Here is a 22,410-nt window from a genome sequence, read left to right as displayed (position 1 = left end):
CGCTTCAGGGAGTTCATACCCTTGCAGAGCTTGCTGAGGCTCTGACATCTACTCCAGGCTACAAAGGCAATTAAATAAAAATAAATATTTCTAGTAAAGGTTTAGGGCATAAGGAGAGAAGGACAAGTTGTTCCTGCCAGCCCCAGACGCTGGAGAAAAAGGAACAATCTCAGCAGTGACATTAAGAGCTTCTGGCGCAACCAAAGCTGGTGCTTCAGAGGTATGGGTTCCTGCAGGAGTGAACCCGTACCTCCAGCAAACAAGCTGAAGCAGTGGCTTCCTTCAACTTCGATCTCTCTCCAGTATGCTGGAAGCACTGGCTTGGTGTATGACATACTTCTGTGGCTCACACATTTATAAGGATACTTAGCCTCCTCTGAACAAGAGTTCCCTAACAGTCTGCCACATGGAGGGACTGGCTGCACACTGAGACGACCTCCATGCACACAGCGCTACCTGAACCAAGCTAGCCCGAGTTTCATCAGAGCTTCACAGTGCCTAGTAATCCTCACACCGAGATCTGCATTTGCTCAAAAGCTTTGCTATGCAAATATTTCCTCTCACACTCCCACTTTTTAAATTGCATAGGAAACAAACTGCCTGCCACCAAAATATAAAGCATTGCTGACTGACAGACTTTCCACTTTGCATTCTCTTCACATCAGCAGCTCCACATTAAAGACCTGGAAGGCCTTTTTGTACCAGCTGTACCCAATTTCACAACTTAACTGACTTCCAGGACCCACTGACAGCTGGGGGAGTTATGCATACAGCTGTACAGAACCAAGACAAGTTTTAACTGGCAGCAGCCAGATAAGGAGACATTACTTCTGCTGGCTGGGAGGGGGGGGGGGAACAAAAAAAAAACCCAAACGTATGTAACTACAATCACTTACTGCTAAATTTTTCACTCCCTACCTCAAAGCAGCAAAAATGAGCTGCCCCATGTGCTTACTCTTTTACAGCACTGTTTTCCAAGCAAGCTAGATGACAAGGTCCAAGTGTCAGCATCGTCAGATCTCTGCTGTGATCACTGAGCAGACAGACCCAGAAGCTTAGGAGGTCATTATCTCACGTGGAAAGGTTACTGCCACAAAGCAGACTCAGATTTAAAGGAATCGGATTTAAGTCAAGGCTTTGCAATCACTTTCATCAGCTGTTTGCACTGAGATACCAACCTTTGCATAAAAGTGTCAGGGGCTATCTTCCAGCATCTCTGCTACAGGAGAAGTCGGCTCCAGAAAAGGGACAGAGCAGTTAGCTGTGGAGTAGCATTTTAAAGGGCTTCAGCAAAATCTTCTTGATAGTTGTGCCCTGCAGAAGCATCTGTTCCACCAACAAGGCAAAACAAAACATATCTTTAAAATGCACAGCAGTGGTGTACTCCAGCTCAGTTCCTTTTCCTCAGGCTGTTTTACTGCAGGGCTCTATGTTAAAGCAAAGATTTCCCCAAGCCCTGCAGGAGACAGGGCACTGTTCTCTCAGTCTGTCCCATAAGAAGCTTGGGTAAGACACAGAAAGCACCCTCAGGCTCTTCTGGGAGTTGTGCAGAGAGGGTTTCCTCCCTTCATAGGGAACCACAGCCCCTTTCTCCTGCCACCAAAACACAATCTTGCCCTGACAAGATCTTTGGGTACTGCTGTAAATGCTCCTGCTTCCTCCAGTGGGGAGATGTGGCCACACTAGAGAAGAGCCAGAGCTGCAAAGGTGTCATGTTCCTGCACTGATACCATCAACAGAGAAGACATAGCTTTTTTTTTTTTTTTTTTCCCAAGCCTGACTTGTTCCACCTTTCCCTGTTGCTCAAGGCAGATGTGCCACCATCCATCTGAAACCGTAACATGCCATTGACTCACGCTTCTGTGGAAGTGGAACGAGCCTGTAGAAGCAGTCTTCACAGGAGCACCAAGAGGAATTTATGCCAGTTTGTTCATTCCATAGGCATTTTAATGCTGCTGCGTTACTCTGGGAGGACTGCATCTGAGCAACTGTCAGATTAAATGCACCTGAGCTTCTATGAAAATACTGTTCTTAAGCACCCCTTATGCTGAGTAATTAAAGAGCTGTATGTCAGTCAACCTGTTTCATCTGGGTTCTACAGCAGACCACCCCACTTCTGCATACAAAGGTTGGACTATCAGGATCCAGCACTGCACCAGGAATGGGAACCAACACCGTCTGAGCTCAGGAAGGGCACTCCTTTCAGCCTCTGCAGACTTTGGGTATCCTTGGACTGGAGATACGCACACCCTGCATTCAGATCCATGTCATAAGATCTTTAAACCGCAAAATGGCACCTCTGCCTGGTGCTGCAGTTCCACCCTGGGCCCCCACCAATGTTGCAGCCATCATGACAGTAATTGGCCTCCTTTCAATTGTAGTAGCCATGGAGGCATCAGCAGTTTTGGGGCAGACATCTCTCTCACCTGGAAGCGTCAAGTATACTGACTTTCTCCTAGACCTTGGTGCCTCACACGCCACCACTCCACTCTTGCAGGGCCAAGCACAGTGCTGAAAAACCTTGCAGACAAGTTTCAGGTCACTATCAAAACACGGGAGATAGCCAGATCACCTCCTTCTGAGGAAAAGACTGACCCATATTTATGTCTATAAAGCTCCAGCTAAAATGAAATGTTAAGGTTCTTATGACAAATGAAATACCAATGGCCTGGTTAAGCAGCCTGTCACCATGCAAAGTTTGTTGCTTAGAATGATATTGTGTCACCTACCACACTTTGCATCTGGTGCTTTACAGACTTCGGTGGTTTGGGTTTTGTTTTTTTTTTTTTGTTTGGGGTTTGGGGGTTTTTTGGGGGGGGGGGGGGTTGTTGGATTTTTTTGTTTGGTTGTTTTTTTTAAGGGAACTGCTGACTGACTGGACCTGTACCCAGTGAACTCTCTATTTGTAGAGGCTGGACAGATGGGCTTTATTCATTCTGAGAAATTAAATTGAGAAGAACTGAACACTCTGTCCAAAGGCTTAACCTTTAGACAAACTCATTCAGACTGACAGCTATTCAGCTACTTTCCAACAAAGCACAGACAAGAACAATGAAAAATTTCTATTGGCCAGGGCAGACACAACAGGCAGGGCGAGACATCAGAAACTATAAAGATTTTTATGGGCACAAATTTCTGCTTGTCTCTGAACTCTACTCCCAGAATTCACCTCCTGCGCTCAGTGCAGAGCCTGCCTTCTGTCTGCCTGCAGCTGTAGCTAGAGGCCCACTCTTCACAGCTGAAGAGGTCTGGCCAGCAAAGAACCCACACCACCAGCCAGAAAAAGAAGTAGCAACTGAACTCCCATCAGACACCAAGGCCAACAAAGAACTCAAGTGCCCAAGGCATTAGCTCAGCTTCCTCCATGCTACAGCACTAACCTTCACTACTGACTTTCCGGATTTTAGAGGCAAATTGCTCCCCATAGGAAGACTCTTGAGCAGACAGCTCCAACATCCTCATGGTGTCCAGCCTCCTTTCCTGACCATGGCACTTGGCAGAACAACCCTCTCTGCTACCACAGGATTAAGAGAAAAGCTCAGAAGGCAACAGCCCCAGTGAATAAGGGCATTAATTGTCTTCAGGTTAGGGGCAGCTGCTTCTGGGCTTCAGTTCTGCCATGATTAATTGTTTCTAGACTTCTTGCACCTGCCCCTGAGATACTTATGCCTGGCCACTGTCTGACAGTTTGGACTAGACCACTAAAAAGTCACACCAGACAAAGCCACACTCTGTTAGATCCCTCTCGTATTTGGCATTCTCTTTTCCCCTTCCCAAGAAAAGCCAGTTATTCACATGACCTCTGGGTCTGCTGTACTTGCTACAGAGGTCAGCGAGAACTAAAAAAGACTCAAGAACTTTTTGGTGGGACCACAGGATCATCAGTGTACTAAGTTAGTCTCCAACAGCAGCCAGGAAGGAGTGAGGGGGTGGAAGAGTAGAAAAAGGATCAGAACCAAAAAACTCCCAAGAGACAACTCTTCCTACATCTTACCCCTCTTGAGCATCAGCAGCATTACAACTTACTTTCTTTCCCACTTCATAACTTCAGGGACAGTGTCTTAAAAGGGAACTAGCCACACAAAAGCCACCACGTTTGGCATGCCAAAACAGCAGATGTCTACTTCACTACAAAAGACAGCACAAGTTACTCAGTTAGATACTTTGGCAAATAAATCACTAGAGGTAACAATGCAACAACAGGCAAAACTGTGCTTGCCCCAAGGCTACCAAAGCACCAGCACGAAACAAGCCCCAAAAGAGACTTGCTTTTGCAACCCCAGTTTAAGATCCCATCAAGTTCAACTTTCATATCTCACCAGAATGGGACAAATAGCTGCAGGGGCTGGCAGAGCAATGCTAACCAGTTGCTGTTTAAACAGCCAGCCCTGTGCTGCATTTTCCCAGAAAGAGACATCACAAGCGTGTCCCATTTTCAGCCCTTCTTCAGAGTTCCCACAGCAACAAGTCTGTCCGCCTCCACACAGGTCACACCTCTCCAGCCTTTCAAACTTACCACAGTATCACTCCATCTCTGTCCACAAACTGTTAAGATGGGGCTCAGCTGAACCATAGGTCAGAGCCTGCAGCAACTCATCTACTAGGCTTCTTTTGCCTCTTACTGGGCTCCCTCCCAAATCCAGTAACCACCAGGTCAAGCAAAAGGGCTTGCAGCTTCCCGTACAGGAACAAGTCAGCCTGATCCAGCAACCATCAGCTACTTGCCACAGGACTGCTGCAGCCTGGTAGTAACACAGAACAAGGTGACTCATTTCCATATCCCTCCATTAATAAAGACAAGCACAGAAGGCCAGTGAAAGCAGATGACATTTTTAACATCATCTTCCCCTTTTCTGGTGCTTTTCATTATATATCAAGCAAATCTTGATTATTTCCTTTTCAAAGGTGAGGAAATTGAGCAATAGCATAAGTTTATGTTTGACTATCACCCAGTGGCAGAAAGAGAGCAAAGCAGCAAAGTCTTCAACCCCAAAGCATGAATCAATCCACTAAATCACACACCTGCTGAAGTAACCCCTTTAGTTCTTCAAGAGGCAAAACCTTTTATTTAAAATGTAACAGCACAGCCTTGCCTTTGTAGTGGTTGACAGAAAAGCATTCTCTGGATTTATCAAGCAGAGTATCCGTAAACAAAGGAAGTAAACCATTTCCTCTGGAGGTGCCAGAAAGCACCCATGAGCTACTACCATGTTCCAAGATTTTTCTGTCAAAGCCTTCCTCATCCACTATTACTAGATCTTACAGGGGCCTTTTCAGTCCACTTCTGTCTTCAGACACCAACCTTCCCCAAGATCAGTTCTCCGTAAAAAGCATGCTGAAGAGGATTCCTGAAGCTGGCCCTCTTCCCTCCCACATCTCTCAGGAATGGCCACCTACATAATGAACAGGAGACTTACAGGACCTGGTAAACATGGAGGAAATACTGCAAGTGACCCCTTTTAAACCCGCTGGAACTAGTCTTTAATAACATAGAAAATGCAACTTTCATTCATCATCTGACTACAACGCTATAAAGAAACACAGAAGTCCATACGTAATGATCAAATTTGATTTCGCATGTTGATTAACAGTTAATTGTAGTGTCTGATGTTGATTACACAGGCTGGAATTGAAGAAACCCAAATGGGATAACTAGATTTCTAGGCATGTTCTGGATGTTGCTGCCTCTACCACAGCACCATGGTATGACATTAGAACATGCAATGTAATCACTCCTAAACAGGAGGTTCTAAAACAGAAATAAACACATGCAAGACATCCTTTTCAATCCAAATCATATACAATTAAATTCCATACATTACAAATCCTTCCAGTGTAAGGAGACATTACAGTTGCATTAAAGGTGACAAATGATGTCTGTTTAAGACGACTCCAAGCAGGGCTGGGTCTGGAAAAGCAATGGGTTTTCTTTAAGGAGCACATAACCATATGCAGATGCCCCACCATACTCCTCAGATATTAATAATTATGCATGCCAACTCCAAAGCAAGAGCAGTTAAACCAAGGAAGAGGACAGGTACAGCAAGCTGTATGTTTTCCTATGGCAACAGAGCAGTGCTACTGCACATTAACAGACTGTCTTTCACATTTTGTCCTTGGTCACACACTGCCTCAAGCACATGCTTCCTTCGTACCTCTGGAGTATTACAGGACAGTGGCACTTTATCATGGATGGACAGTTAAACATGCTGAAGATTAAGTCTGCAAATAAACGGAGACCGGAAGGAGCCCAGGTAAAGATATCCATTGTGCTCATGTGCCTCGCTAACATAAGCTACCGTCACTCCATTGGGATCATGAAAGCTTCTTCTGTAGGATCCCGTCTCACTAAGTTCAACAACAAGGCTATATTTTGGCACAAACTTTGTCACAGTTTCCTGGCTCAGCAGCTAGAAGAAAGAAAAGAAAAAAAGAAAATTAACAACAAAAGATTTTGTTCTCCACAATTAGATCTCAGACACTTATACAGTCAAAGACCATTCCACACTCCTTGGAAGAAGCAGCTAAGGACATAAGCACACATTTTGAGTAAACACTATTACACACGCTTAACACATTAACATCTGAAAAGCCAACTTTAAAAAAAAAAACAAAACACAAAAACCAAAGCAAACCAGCAGAAGCATACTCTACTCCAGCATTAGGCTGAAAGGATGTCAATGCAGGAGACATCATCTTGTTCTGGTGCAGTTGATGCCAAGGAGCAGACATCATGCTCTGCTCCCCGTAGCATCAGTTTGTTAAGGCTCCCGCACTGCACCAGGAGAGACAACAGGTTTTACAGGGACAGCATAGTTTGTTTAGCCGGAATGGCACTTCCATCCTGAACACTGCTTGTTGATTTTATTTTTTTTTTTTTGAGAACAGAAGTATTTTCAAAGTCTCTGTATTGTTTAAAAAGCACCATGCCGTTTCTTTAGCAGCAGGTATCCCTTACAAAATACATCATTCTTACTCATCCTCATCTTAAAGGGGGGTGTGACATAACAACAGGCATATTGAGTCAGAACAAAGTGTCACCTAGCAGCATACATAACATACACACTGTCTCCTAGGATGCCTAGGGTAGTCATTAGAACAGGCCAGACTTCCCAAATGCTCTCCGGACACCTGGCAATAAGTAGTTTAGGCACTTCGGGTACAAAGGTGAAGTCTTCACATATCCAAATGTAGATCCTGTGTTGCTGCATGGCTAGGGCAGAGATAGTCTCTTTTTCTTTCCTGAGATCAAGATGGAAGGCAACTTAAGAGATGTGTACCTGCTGCTCAGAGAAGCAAATGTTAGTTCTACTACCTATGAATATATAAGGACTGTTCTACCTGGGGACAACCACGACAATTTTAACCACAGCACTAAAAAAAATTTTTTAAATCTTCCTGCAAAGAGGAAGAAACAGGACAAACAAATATTTATCACTTCCATTCCTATACTAAAGGTGATTTTTTGAAAACTCTTTTTAGTTGTTTTTTTTTTTTTTTTTTTACCTTAAATATCATCCTTTTAATCCATGGTTTTTCAGACAAGAAATCCAACAAAGAAAATCCAGGATTGGGCCGGACAGCTGACATAGCTACCCAATATCCTCCAGAGCTGCTTAACCTGATATTATCTGGAAGACCAGGCATATTCTCAACAAACATATCTGCTCCACCTTTCATCAGCCCAGACACATAATACCTGAAAGTTATAGACAGTAGGATTAGGACACCTTAACTTAAGCAGTCTAAGTAATAAATAAAAGTCGCCAAAAGAATTCATTTAAAAAAAATAAAAAGAAGTTGTTTTTTCTCCTTATTTTGGTACATGGAAATACAGCATTCCTCTCCCCAGAAAAAGTCAGCTTACTCCACTATACTCAAGGAGCCCATGATGGAAAGATTATGCAGTCCAGATGTTTAAAGAAAAAATTAAGTATTGAGGAAGGCCACCTTCTTTGCCATTGGTAACTAGGCATAAATAGAGTGTAGGGTTTCTTTTGTCATTCAACTCATTTATTTAAACAATCTCTAAACAGAGAATAATAATTTCAGCAAAGTCATACTCACCTCCTGATTCTAGCCATGGTTGTCTCCTGCACCAGGACAAAGTCTTCTGCAGGAGAGAGTTGGACACCATTGGGAAACCTCAGTCCCACCATTAAGACTTTCACTTCTTTTGTTACTGTGTCATATTCAAGCAGGCTAAAAAGAAAGCATTATATACGGTTTTGAGAGAAGACAAATATTTATTCACCTTGGTTTCCTTCTCCAGGCATTCTATCTTCTCTCACATGCACTTCATCTAAGTTAAAAAGGCAGAATAGCCAGGAAGCATTTGTTTATGAACACAGGAGAAATACTAAGCCACTTGAGATTGGCAGCATTCATGAAGGATTTAGGCTGAATGTAATGCTAACTCCTTCACTTTTAAAATAGATGTTCCATGTAAGTCCTCTTGAAGGAAAAAGAGGAATCTCATTTATTTTGCTGCAGGTCTCATTAGCAACATCCATACATTCTCTCACCCTCTCCTGGGCATTGCAGTGTTTGCACAGGTGGTTTATAAAGAGAAAAAACTTGAAGACCAAGAAAGTGGTGAAGTTCATTCCTACAGCTGAGCTTACAGTAAGTTAAATTCTTTGGGGAAGGGATACTTGCCGCCCATCATCTGTGCCTTCCATAATCAAGAATAAGTAGTCTCGTCTTTGCCATTTGCTACTGGAGTCAGTGAAGTAGATTTTCCTCCCATCCTGGGTCACTGTAAGATCATTCACAAATGACAACTTCTGACCTTCAATTACTGTTTTGGTTGACACAAGCACTTTTGTTTCACCTGGTTACAAAAAGAAAGGGGAAAAAAAAAAAGACACACAAGACAAGCTTTTGTATGTCCTGCCTTGGAAATGAGTTAAATACTAACATGAAATTAGCAGGCACTTTGCACGGAACAACTCAACACTGAACACGAATGACCAGGAGAAAATACTTTTCAGAAAAGCTGACACAGTAGATGATGTTCCCTATTGATGAGTGCCAGACTTTTCACATCTCTGAAGCTCATATGAAACCAAGAGCAAACTCAGGGCCCAACCTTGTAGAAGGATGCAGGCAACCCAATCACTACTCCCTCTTTCCCCATAAATCTGTAAGAACAAAGAGTAGTACTTTCTAAACGTTAAAACATCAGCAGGTTCACTAAACTGCTCTGCCACAGTCAGCTCTGCCACATACTACCAGACAAATTAAGGTCAAGTCTTTAAAAATTAACCAAAATCTATTGAAGTCATCTTTGGGCACAGGGCTTGGGTTGGTTGGTTTGGTTGGTTTTGCCGTGACTGAGCTAATATGGCAGCTGTCTGCCATCAAAAGGCAAGACCTTGATCATACCTTCCCAGAGCCACACAGTCTGAGCCCTTCGGTTACATCTCACCTAGCATTTGGCTAGCCTCCTCCTCCCCACCTGAAGCTAATTTGGAGATGTAAACTGTCAGAAAATCGACCCCACACGAAAGCACTATTGCTTTCTGACAGCACAGCTTCTAGAACTGAGATCTGGCTCAGGGACATACAACAAAGGGCACAATGCAACAGTGCCTGCATCAGCAGGAACAAGCCACTTGATCTTCAGCTGCACCAAAATACATCTTCCTTCACTTTCTCTAGATTGGGGTTACAGAGAAGTCAACAGCTCTTCACTACCACACAGTGAGGTCAAGGCAGAAACAAAAGTACAGCGAACATGACAAAAAGTTTATGTAACAGCATTTTTTTTTCTTCCCCTTATGAAAGCTAAAACAGCTACACAGAGCTTTATTCATGGATCCTGAGGTACCAATTTTGACAACCAAAAGCACATGTCACCAGAAGATAAGCCGCTGGTAACGCTGATCCAGACAGAGAGATATAGAGAGGAAGTGATTGCTACAAGAAAATAAATATCAAGTTCTGGTATGGCATATTTCACCAGACAGCTCCAAACCACTTTACAAAGAAGGCAGGCATTGTTTTGCCTGCAGTGTCTGGCAAAACTGCAAATGAAGCCCAGATTTGTCAGAGAACTTCTGAGCAGAAAAGTCATACCTGTACCAGGATTAACTTCATAGAGTCCATAATAAGCATCTGCCACAAAAAGCGTGTTATTTGGCCCCACTCTGATACCAAGTGGTCTTCCACACGTTGGCTCATCTTCACGGGTTCCTTAGGAAACAATTTTAAAATGGTTTTCCAAATAGAAATAAATACAAGGCATTCAGGCTACCTACATAGGTCAAACTGTATCTTAAGAAAACTCTACGGCCAGCACCACACACATTCATTAAAGAAATGATTCTTACTTTCCTAAGTGTGAGTGAAACAGATATCCCCAAGTCTCACCAGTCTAGAGATAATCATATAATTTGCCAGGCTAGTAGCTAGCTAATAGCTGCCCCAAGTAGGGCTGAATATCAGAAAATTGCATTTAAATAAATGCTTCTTCTCAGAAAGAATCAGTTTTACTGCAGGTTTCCTTTACTTTTCTTCTTAAAATCAAAAATAAAAATACACACATCTTAGAACTTTCTTTTTCTGGAAAGGTCCAACACTGTCATGAAACTGCCAGTTTCTCAAGACACAGACACTAAAGACTTCTACATGAGGACGAAGGGTAATACTGCACATCCGAAGAGTTTGTCTATTTGAGTCCTGAAGAACTAAGAACTTGAGCGCATCTGTAGTTTGAAAGATTAGCAAGAGAAACTTCTGGAGAAGGTAGTCAGCTACAGCCTTTTCACTTCCCTTCCCAACTCAAGGAGGGCAAGACAGAAGTCTAGGCTCCCCACTACCTCTTTGGCCCCAAAGAAATAGGGCAGCATAATCTTCCCACCTCTCCCAAGCTTTACAAGTCCAATGGAAATAAGTAGCGGAAACGTGATTCTTCATATCCATCCCAACCCACATGCACGCCTAAGCAGCAGCTGGAAGGCCAGCTTCCTCTCAGCTGGGAGCAGACTTTGTTGACTGTCGGCACCAAGACTGTCCTACCGGTTAGGCAACCAAGAGAGTGCTTCCAAATCAGTCCAGAGTCTAATCACGTGAACATCCATGTAAAATTACATAGCTAAAATGATGAACGTGTCAATGTGAGCTACATAAAGACAAAAACAGTTCCTGCCCATAATTTCTGTCTAACTGGCAACCAGCGCAGGGCTGCAGAACCTCATGTAAGCTTCTACATCATTACCTCAAACAAAACCACCCACAGTCCCAACAAAACACCAGCCAGGCTTTTCAGACTGCCAGGCAGTACTGAGATGGCCAACATTAACCACAGAACTATAGAAACAGTTCTGTTAATAAACAGGCCACTACCAGTTTTTCTCACTCAGTTCCAGAAACCTCATTAAATGAAGCAAATAAGTGGTTCAGATAGAGGTGTGGAATTCAACAAGAAATAACTGCAATTTAGTAGTGAGAAAACAGAAATATCATGACCAATGGAAGATCTCTACTAAAGTAGGTGCAGCCATCACAACCCCCCACTGTACTTACAAACAGAGGAAGGCAAATCAGTACAACAAAATGCAAGGCAAAATTCTGTAGATGGGGAAGGTGATATTTATTTTTTGAAATTCTCGAAATAAGTTGATCTTTCCCACTCACACATTATCTCAGAGTTCATTCACTCACACTTGTTTAGGAGTCCTCAGTTTCTATGGGTGGCCCTTCACCTCAGAATCTTGCTGACTTCAGCTTCCATAAATATTAGCCCAGGTTGCTGCCCATTTTTTTCTTGTTTAGGATACGTGCTTTTTCTAGATGGACTAACAGGAAAAGGAATGTTATTTGTGATGCACTTCAACCTTGTCTTCCTCCCGGTGTTAAGATGCAGGATCTTCTACCAACAAGTCATCCATGCTGCAGCCTTACAAGAGTGCAGGCCTTGTAGTCATGACCTAGAAAACCCGCATTCCTAAATTTTACTGCTGGGAACAGTGTCCTTTGTTATCAAGAGCACCCATTCCCATTCTTTTGGCCCTTTGCTCTGCTGTTCCTTCCAGTGCTTATATACATATTTCCACTCACACCTCATTCATACAAATATATTAATATTTCTGTTATAAACCTCTACAGAGGAAGATATGCACTTGCATGAGCAATCCAGAGAGAATATCAGTTTAATCAACATAAGCACTGACCCAGACATTTTCAGGTACACTATGTTCAGAGCTGTCACTCACCACAAGGACCATGGCCAATTCTGGCTATTGTTTGTATTTCCCCATCTTCAATTTTGATAATCTTCCCATCAGCTGTCCCAGTAAATAGCACATCTGCAAAAACAACTGGTGTGATTAGCTTGATCACAAAACTGTAGTGGCAAACATCCTTCTACGAGTATGAAGTAGAATACATGTTTAAGATATAGTGAAGTAACAGTCATCTTCAGTCATAGGAAAAGAATAAAGAGGGAAGGGGAAAGATGAAGGTAAATAAGAGCATTTGGTTAGATTTCTTCCAACTCAAAAAGAAGAGGAAGGATTTAAGCCTTACGAGTTGCAAATACAGGATATGAAGCTTTTCATCCCTAAGCGGTCCAAATCCTTGGTTAAAGGTGGATGTAACAATTTAATGGCTAGTCATTGGACTGATCCCTCTGGGCAAATTTCTACATCATCATAAAATGCAATCAGGCACTGCACCCATCTTACCACTCTTCAACAACAGACTGACTAGATAAAACTTCTCATTCTGATACAGTCCACATAGGCTGCTGGACACCTGCCAATGCTCATATTGTACCAGTTCTGGAGAAGAATTACAAAAACCATAGCAAATGAACAACCACCCAAATCAAAAGCATTGCCAAATTACATGTGATAGCATAAGACAGATTCACTAAATACAAACAACACACAAACTTTTTCATACAACCAAATTAAGGGAAAGACCATTAGATTAGTAGAGCCCATGGATTGGACTTTTCCATCTCCAATTTAATTTAAGTTTGCTAATTACACTTTTAAAAGGGAATAAAAAGACTTCAGCATTTATTCATACAAAACTTAATTCTTAAGTTGATTATTCCACCCATAGGTCAGTTGTCCCTTGCAGGAAGGTTTCCTTAAAGAGTTTCCAATGAGATTGACAAAACCAGGTAACAGAAAAGAATCAGTGGCTTCAGGTAATCACTTTAGCACATTGTTAACAGAGATAGGTAGAAAAAGCATAATCTGAGGAAGGAATTTACAGTAGTTTGTTGCTGGGTAAAATAATTTTTAAAATATTTTACTAACTTATTAGAATATATAGCAGAAGGAAAATAAATGATATGGCTACTGAGCACCTCTTGTGCTGAAGTATGTTTCATTAAGGGCCTTGCTTGCAACTCCCACACCCTCTCCTTTTCATATTAACACAGTCAAGGACTCATGTCAAGGTAGTTTCTAGCCTTACCCCCCTTTAGGAGGCACAGGGAACAACAACCCCTGCACAAAGCCAGTTTCCTATTAAGTGGGTGTCATGCCACTACAAGTCTAGCCACCTCATTACTCAGAGGTGGCACGGGTTTGTGATTTTAGGAGAACACATATGCCATAAGATAAGTATAGGATGACACCTGTAACACATGCAACAGCACTAAAATGTAAATATGCTATTCACCAACTTGAGATTTTTTTTCTGTCATATAAGCAAAAATAAACACCACAAGACTCAGCTCCCTCAGAGGCAATGAGCATTAAAAGAGTAGGTAGTACCCTGTAAATATTAATTCCCAGTTAAGAGCTAGCCAAACAAAAAATGGGACCACTTCCTCCAAACATGAGTAGCCCCTGACTACACTGCTGATGGTTCAGTCCTGGAAGACAGAGATTGTTAATCTGGCAACAAGATTTATTTTATACTGGGGAACAAGGAGAAAAGCAGTATATAGCAGCCAGGTTTTGCTGCATAACACAATTATTTTTGTAAAAACCTGCATACTCAAAGGTAACAAACTCTGGAAGTTATTAAAAGCTATATTGCTGAACAAACCCTTATCAACAGAGCAACATTTAAAGACCCTTCTTTAAAAGCTTATTTTGTCAGTGCTTACCGCCAATACTGACAATGGACTCTGGTCCGACCAGCTGATTTTCCCATAACCGCTCAGCTTTTCGTAACTTGATATTGGGCTCTAGCACACCCGTCAGGAGGGGAGGCTCCTTTAAACTACAAAACAGAACACAGACCTCATGATCTTTTGCACAAACCTGCAAACACTCTTGAGCAACATACCGGACCATTTTCTTCCCAGCTTGCCAACTCCTGCAAACCTGACCTATGCTTTCTTTTTTGAAATATGCTGTATGTAAAACACAGCTGACAAGCTGAAAAATTGACTCGTGTTCATCAAGGATCATAATTTTCTGGTTCTGCTGATCAGAAAAGCTGCAGTTATGTGTTCCTAAGACGAAGCTGTATAGATTACCAGATACAAGTCCAACAATACATTCCCAGTTCATCTATCTTACAAAAAGGCAAAGGATTTCTGCGTTGCCACAACGCAAAAGAGTAACAGCTTTCTTACTCAGCTGAATGAGTTTGTACCAGAATATTTTTCCTAAGTAGATATATGCAAATTCCTAAGGACAAAGGTTTTAAAATTTAAAAGCCTGGCATTTTACAATACACCGAAGTCTGACACTGTATAGCATTTTCATCACAGAAAAAAAGAAAAATTTAAATTACTAATTAGCATACAACTCAGGAAAAAAGTGTTCCAGTAGTTTGAGCATTAGGATACACATGCTTTCGTACCATATTGAAACATATATTCTCCTTTGTGACTTGAATACATTCTCACAGCGAAAGACCAACTCGAAGAACTAAGTTGCACATAAACTTAAAGGGTATTGAACTGAAATCTCAAAATGACAAAATAAGGCCCAATTTTGGAAGCCCTTATTCACATAAATAGCCAAATGGAGTACCAACCAACTACAGAGATATGGAGAAGGGAAATACTAAGATGCCTACACAGCTTCAACTTAATGAAGCACTGTGCTTCAAACCCAGCCTTAACAGTGCTGATAAACTCAAATACACTTCAGTCTCTTCGGTTCTTAAAAACACATACATAAGCCGCCTCAGTCTCCATGAATTAAGGATTTCAAGTTATTACTAAAAGCTGCATATATGCCCAGGCTGGTAAGCTCAGTAGGTGATCATTCACAAGAGGATGCTAAAGCTCCCTAGGCCAAGTTTTGAAAGAACTTTTCAATTTTTTTTTTTTATTTTTTTTTTAAATAACTCCTTATATGACCATAAGCAAATGCCTTCCACCTGTAGAATCTTAAAAAGACAAGGTTTGACTCCAAAACTTGCCCAGCTTCACAGGATCCGAGACCTATTTGTCACCAATTACATTGCAACTCTACTGCTCATATGGGGAAAATCGTTACAATTTCTAGAGCTTCAGTGACTGGGGGAAAAAAGTCAACTGAAACTGCGAACTATAAAAGCCATGACAATTGAGGAAAACAGGTTCACAACACAAATAATTCAGGAAAGAAAAATATATACTTTTATCTGTCTGGTTACAGACAGCAAACTTTAAGTATATATTATTGCAGTGGCAAAGGCAACTGAATTACTAGCTCCAGTCCACAGAAGATTTACAGCAGAGTTGTCTTCACAATGCTAACACAAATTCACTTTCCATCCCTTCTTCCAAGCATTAGAAAGTTTCAAATGAGGATAACAGGCTTCAGATAAGGAATTCAATTGCTGAGAACTCTGGACAGTCGTGTTTGCAAGCAGAAAATCCTCCCTGGGATCAATATTATCCAAAGACAAGCTCATAGAGAAAGAACTTGAAATAAATCAAGAGTTGCAGGAATGTCACATGGAGTTTCACAGACCACATCTGCTTTCTTCTCCCCCCTCTTATTCCTCATTATTTCTAGTGGCTTACAGGAATAACATCATTATTGGCAAATGAGATTTATATGTGTTCTTTCACTCGAGGGATTGATTCAGACAGCATCTACTTCCTCGAGCTTTTTCAAAACATTTCATAAACATCGCACAGAATCATCCTATCTATTGTACAGACTGGAATCACTTCTAGCAGTGAAGCTAAGAAGCTAATTAAGAATGTACATCAATATAAGCCAGTGATTTGGGCAGGAAGAATAGTTCTCCCGGTCTTGTAAACAGGGACTTAATGTAAGAAATGGAAGCATGCAGAATACTGTTACCCTGGACCAGAATTAGACCAGGACTATATAATAGCAAAAGCATTACAGACATATCCTATCAGCTTTCAGAATTACTGCTCAGTTGCAATGTGTTTCAGGGAATTGGATTTTGTTAAACCCAACTGTCCTGGTTTCAGCTGGGATAGTGATAATTTTCTTTCTAGAAGCTGCTATAGTGCTATGGTTTGGGTTCAGTACCAGAAGGATGTTGATAACACACTGATGTTTTCAGTTGTTGCTAAAGGAGTGTTTATACTGAGTCAAGGATTTTTCAGCTTCTCATGCCCAGCCAGCAAGAAGGTTGGAGGGGCACAAGAAGTTGGGAGGGGACACAGCCGGGACTGCTGACCCAAACTGGCCCAAAGGGTATTCCATACCATGTGACATCATGCCCAGTATATAAACTGGGGGGAATTGGCCCAGGGGGATCGCTGCTCGGGAACTAACTGGGCATCGGTCAGCAAGTGGTGAGCAATTGCATTGTGCATCACTTGTTTTGTATATTCCAATTATTTTATTATCATTATTGTCATTTTATTATTGTTATTATTGTCATTATTAGTTTCTTCCTTTCTGTTCTATTAAACTGTTATTATCTCAACCCACGAGTTTTACTTTTTTTTTTCCCCGGTTATCTCCACTATCCCACTGGGTGGGGGGGAGTCAGTGAGCGAGCGGCTGTGTGGTGCTTAGTTACTGGCTGGGGTTAAACCATGACACCAACCCACAGTAGAAAGCATTTCATTATGATTTGCAACGAGGCAGCTTACGTCTAATAGCCTACCGGCAAGACTTGTAAGTAGTACCCTACCACATTAACAGTTTCTTTCAACTCTAGGAGATATTTACAGTGTTGTTCCTTTTCATTAAGGAATTATCCAGTTGATCGTAAATATTTAGCAGACTGAGCATTTTCACTTACTTCAAAATGCCAGGAGCACTAAACAACCTGACTCCACCCTATGCTAGCAGTCAAAGCATTTCACACACAACTTCTCCCAACACAGGTCACATCTTCTCATGTAGGTGATTCACTATTACACTACACAGTTGACACAGACCTCGATTCAGATGTTTATCAATTCAGACAAGGCAGAAATCACCTAGCTGCGTTGCTTTATGAGCTCTGCATTTAAATATAACATCACCATATGGTTCTGCTGGTATAAAGCACCGAATCAACCCAGAGAGGTTATCCATTTCAATTTCCATCCTCAGATAAACAGTCTCTCATTGACAGAGCTATAATAGCAGAGCTACAGCTTGGTCCTTAGTGAAAATGCAGTTCTTGTCTCACAGAAGGAAGAACATAAGAAATCACAAGCTCCACTGACAGCTTGGACAGCAGAAAATCATTTTCTAGATTAACGATCAAAGAAAGCAATTCAGCTCCTTCAATGATCAGTAGTGACACACAACTGCACAAGATGGCTCAGAAACAGACTGGGTATGCAGAGGAAGCCATGACAATAGATAATACTGCAATCACTCCCCAATTTCTTAATCCAGTTAGAACCACTTTACGTGGCTGACTCTTCTTTGCTGAAAAAAAAACAAAACCAAACCAAGAGAACACATAGGAGAAGTTACACTTCAATAACATTTATTTCAAAACAAAGCAACAATCTACCTTATAGGCTGAGGGTCTATAGGACAATCCAGTAGAACAGTCACTCCAAGCAGGGGCACAGTTAGAGATGCAGCCAAAGTCAAGAAGGTAACACGGAACACCTTGCTGCTGTAAGTACTGCAAAAACCAGACAAGAAATAGGATTAATGTGCTAAGCTGTTTTAAGATACAATAGTCTTTAAAAATTCTTTAACAGCCTATCTTCTTCACAAAAGAAACCAGAAATACTTTTGCCCAACCACCATCCTGAATGACCTTTAAGGTCCATTTTGAACTTGTTAGGATAAAAGAAAGGGATATTTATCCAGTCTCAGCATACTGGCATCATGTGAGGCAGAATATTATCATGTACAGGTTTCACGCATGCCACAAGTTACAGCTGACTATATAAAAAACAAAACAAAACAAAAAAACCAAAAACACCAAGAAATGGGGGAGAAGTGCTGTTGTTTGGTTGGTTGTTTTTTTGGTTTCTTTTTTTTTTTTTTCCCACTCTGATCTTCAGTTTTGGCAGTGGTTTCCATCCCAGTACAAATTTTGGATTAAAAGTTCAACTAAAACAACAAGCGTTACAGGAAGTTAAATGAATGCTTGCTTAACTTAGTGAACATTGGTTTGAAACTCAGGCCCCAGCATGCAAAAGAAATTAAATATCTGCTATTTATCCATCAAAACACACCAAAAAAAAAAAAAGTAAAAACTGTTCTTCCACAGGAGAAAACCAGGTTTTGTTCTCAACAAGTTTAGAGGCATCAATCAGGCACTTACAAAGGAAAGCACAGAGCCACACTCAACAAATCCTAGCCTGGAACTAGAAAAGCAGCTCCTACAATTTTAGCTACTCTGAACCATTCATTGGCACAGCCAGCCAGTCTCCTTGTAGTATCAGTTAAATAAAGGCAAACAGTGCCTGATGGTTCTGCATTAATCCTTGGACCACTTCCACTGTTTCGTCCTTTGTTAGCCATTCATCGAGACAGTAGGAAATATGAACTACTGCCCAGAGCACAAATTTCACAACTGGGGAGCTAACAACATGTGCTTGCAGTACTGATATCGGCATCAAGGTAACCTTTGGGATTATCTGCTGGAACAGCAAGGACAGAACTAGGATTTCGTCACTGCTTGCAAGCACAACGTACAGAAGTTGCAATATTAATAATCCATCACAGCTCCTTCTTGACGGCACAACTGCTGCCAGCAGACGTAGGTGGTTAGGATGGAGGCCTGCCCCAGGTTCCCCAGCTCTGCGCAGTACCCAACAGGCCATCACAAGCCATCGCACAGATCACCAGGCTATGCCGAGGTGACTGCTACAAGGGTGCTGACAGCCTGCCATGACAAAAGGTGCTGCTGCTGCTAGCCCAAAACCACAGACAGTTCAGCCTGCTCCAAGAAGTGTTTTTAGCACTGCTGCTGTTGGTCACCAAACTTTCCCCAGCTCCCCCAAGGCACCCACCACCTCAGCCTACTTTCCACCTGCACGCTCAAGTATTCCTGCTCTCAGATATATTAAAAAATAAATATTATTTCTCACGCTCAAGAGCAGAGCATTCCCATCATGGACTTCAGCAGTGTTACAGCACTAAGCCCATCTCCATCTGAGCTGGACCAGGCTGCGAAACTGCTTCAAAGAAGCTTTCTCATCTGCACTAACTTCTTCATACTTCCCAAGAGTCAGACTGCTCTAAAATTAATTAGAAGAATTCAGCGCTTCCTGCTCTACCAGTAGATGTCTTGAGGAAGCAACAAACTCCCAGTCTGTTTCCCCTTGGATTTGGGATCGAGAGCAGGTGGTAGAGATACGAGGCGATCCCCAAGTTTACACAAAGACTTCAGCTGTCAGCCTTGTCTTTCCACTGTCCTTCAAAAGATGAAGGCTCAATACCATAAGATTAAAAGTACTGTCAGCAGACACCTCAGCATCTTTGTGACAGCTGAGAACAGCTCACACAGAAGAAAGGGGATAAAGATGAATGGGAACTCATCTGCCAAAGCCAACTTAATTAAAGCTCCTGAAAGCATGATTTAAGTAAAGGTCATATTTCTGATCCTCATCCAAACTTGCAACGAACTGACAATAAAGGAAAAAGCCAGGAAGAATGAGGTGACAAACAAACTCACACTTCAAGCTGGCAAACTGCAAGACCTATTTTAGACACTGCTGAAACCACAAGAATTTAAATAAATCCCCAAAACTTAAAAAAAAAAAATTAAAATTAAAAAGTCAGCTGCTCTGAATCCTTATAAAAGCAAACAAACAAAACATACCTGATATAGAATACTAACAACTGTAAGTTACTGACTGGTCACTGGAAAGAATCACAGAAGTAATGGTTCACCAAGACTGATAAGCAAAACAGAAATCCTTAGTTAACTGTGTCTCTGATAATTAACCCTACACAACTTACCAGGACTCCAGCTATAACAACAGCAATTTAGTTGTCACTAAGAACTAAAAAGAGAAGCCATTGCACCAGCTCTTGAAGACAGTAGGCTGGCAAGACAATACTATGGGTCACCATAGTCAGGGGTCCAGGCTGCCTCATCCTCTTGGCAGAGGAACTACTTGGGGGGCCGGAGGGGAAAACAAATGTCATCAAGAGTTTCTGCCACAGCTCCCAGCCGGAAAAAGGGCAGCCTCCAGAATTTCCTCCACTGGTTTCATGCAGGACAGTCTCATGAGAACAGGACCTGTGGATACTCTGGATCATTGCTGGAGCCCTAGAAATTCAACTGATTTGAGCAAAGCTACCAAGGGAGGCTGAAGCCAGGAAAAGCAGTCTCTCAAGCTGAGAGATGCTGATGCTCTCCTTCAAAAAACAGGGGTTACGCATGCAAGCCACCATACAGAGTCTTTCATTCTGATGACGCTGAAGGGCAGAGATAAGAATCTGCAAGGTACTCAAATCGGAAGAGACATAATAGATGGTGAACCAAAGCATTACAAGTCATCAACCACTCTATTCAGTGGAAGGCAAACACCACCACTTTCTTACTGCAGCTACTGCCTTCAGTCACAGTGAAGCTAATTTTTTATAAAATTCCTAAACAGAAAATTGTAAATGGAATCTTCTTTAACTTAGCCACAAACAAATAGACTGTTTATGTGGTTATTCTATCTCAGACACATATAGACTAGTCTTTAAACTACAGATTACTCTTTCAACTATTGCCAAATACAGACTAACCACAGTTATATAGGAGTTAATCACACCCACAATAAATCTGTGCATGCCACAATGGGATAATTGTTCTTTCTTGATAAGCAAAAGATAAACTGTACTTAAAACAGACCCACTGAAAAAAAACCCAGCCACAAATTAAACCATTTTTTGTGGTTAAAAGCTCTTCCTGCAGCTCAGCAGAAGCAGGTGTGCAGGCCCTGCCCCAAATCCTTCCCCGCAGAAGCACTAGGGAGGGAAGGCAGCCGCTGCCGAACTGGGGTGCTGGGAGGTCGGAGGGGGACCCACGGGTGCCCCAGCATCCACCCGCACCCCCAGCCAAGAGAGGGGAACGGAGGCCTCGCTCCCCACGCCCGCGGCGGCCTGCTCAGCCCCTTCCACCCCCCTCTCGCCCAGGACAACCTCTCCCAGGGCACTCTGACCCAGCCCAGGGCCTCCCTCACCCGGGTCAGGCCGGGTCGGTGGAGCCTCGTCCCTCCTCCCAGCCGGATTTCCCTCAGGTCGGGCCTAATCCCCCCCTCTACAGCCCCAGCTCAAGCAGGACCCCCAACCCCCCCTCAGGCTCGCCAAGAGCCGGGCTTCTTCCCTCAGGTCAAGCCGAATACCCCCGAGGCCCAGCCCGGGCCCTCAGCCCCCCGCCCGGCCTTCCTCTCCCCTCAGACCAGGCCTAGCCCCACAGCCGACGGTCACGGCTAGGCCTCTCTTCCCTCCCCGTCGAGGGGGACCGCTCCGGGGCCCCACCTGCCCTCTTTAGCCTCCTGCGCCGGGCTGTCCTCGGTGATGACCTGCGGGCGGAACGGCCGGCGCTGCCGCAGGCCCTCCGCCTCATTCATCCTGCCGCCGCTCACCGGCGCTCCCGGTCCCGCCCTCTCCACGCATCCCGGTGGCTCCGCCCTCCCGTGGCTCCGCCCCTACGGACCCTAGTCCACGCCCCCGCTCTCCCCTCAGGCGGCCGCCGCAACGGGCGCTCCCGGCCCCGCCCTCTTCAAGTAACCCCATGGAACCGCCCCCTGTGGCTCCGCCCCCACGGGCCCCAGGCCACGCCCCCGCTCTCCCCTCAGGCGGCCACCGCCCCGCTGCACCGCGGCCGGCGGGAGGTGAACGGCGTCCCGGTCCTTCGGCCACCGCTGGGTTTATCTTCCCATCCCCGCCGCCACGGGGATCTCGGCGAGATCCACCGCTGTCTTCTGGGCGGTTTGGGGGTCTCGTGCGCAGGGCCGGTGCTGCTGTCGTCCGTCCCCCGGGCGCGGCTTGGGCACGGAGAGCCCGAGCTCCAGGGCCCGCAAGATGGCGCCAGGAAACCGCGAGGCAGGGGGAGGTTGGGAAATGGTGTCCGGTGGGACGGCAGAGCGGAGGGCCGGCGGGGACCTCTGGG

The 22,410-nt window shown here is 43.4% G+C and overlaps 1 protein-coding gene across 2 annotated transcripts; it reads right to left on the bottom strand.

Moving 5' to 3' along the window:
• Positions 1-5,457: 5,457 nt before the first annotated feature.
• On the bottom strand, positions 5,458-21,952 carry APMAP (adipocyte plasma membrane associated protein). 2 transcript variants are annotated; one of them, XM_069799863.1, is made up of 9 exons: positions 21,777-21,951; positions 17,851-17,967; positions 14,075-14,190; positions 12,219-12,311; positions 10,081-10,197; positions 8,659-8,833; positions 8,068-8,202; positions 7,507-7,699; positions 5,458-6,410 (listed from the first exon to the last, which is right to left on the bottom strand). In XM_069799863.1, exons 1-9 carry the CDS (start codon positions 21,866-21,868, stop codon positions 6,201-6,203), a joined length of 1,248 nt encoding a protein of 415 aa, XP_069655964.1. In that variant the 5' UTR covers positions 21,869-21,951; the 3' UTR covers positions 5,458-6,200. The 2 variants fall into 2 exon arrangements, with proteins under 2 accessions (XP_069655964.1, XP_069655966.1); XM_069799865.1 differs by lacking the exon at positions 5,458-6,410 and adding an exon at positions 6,856-7,242 and having other exon boundaries at positions 21,777-21,952.
• Positions 21,953-22,410: the final 458 nt, after the last annotated feature.

This window comes from Haliaeetus albicilla, chromosome 13 (assembly GCF_947461875.1).
Source record: "Haliaeetus albicilla chromosome 13, bHalAlb1.1, whole genome shotgun sequence".
Lineage (NCBI taxonomy): Eukaryota > Metazoa > Chordata > Aves > Accipitriformes > Accipitridae > Haliaeetus > Haliaeetus albicilla.
The sequence above is the reverse complement of the archived record's forward strand: the minus strand, read 5'-3'. Positions and strand labels throughout refer to the sequence as shown.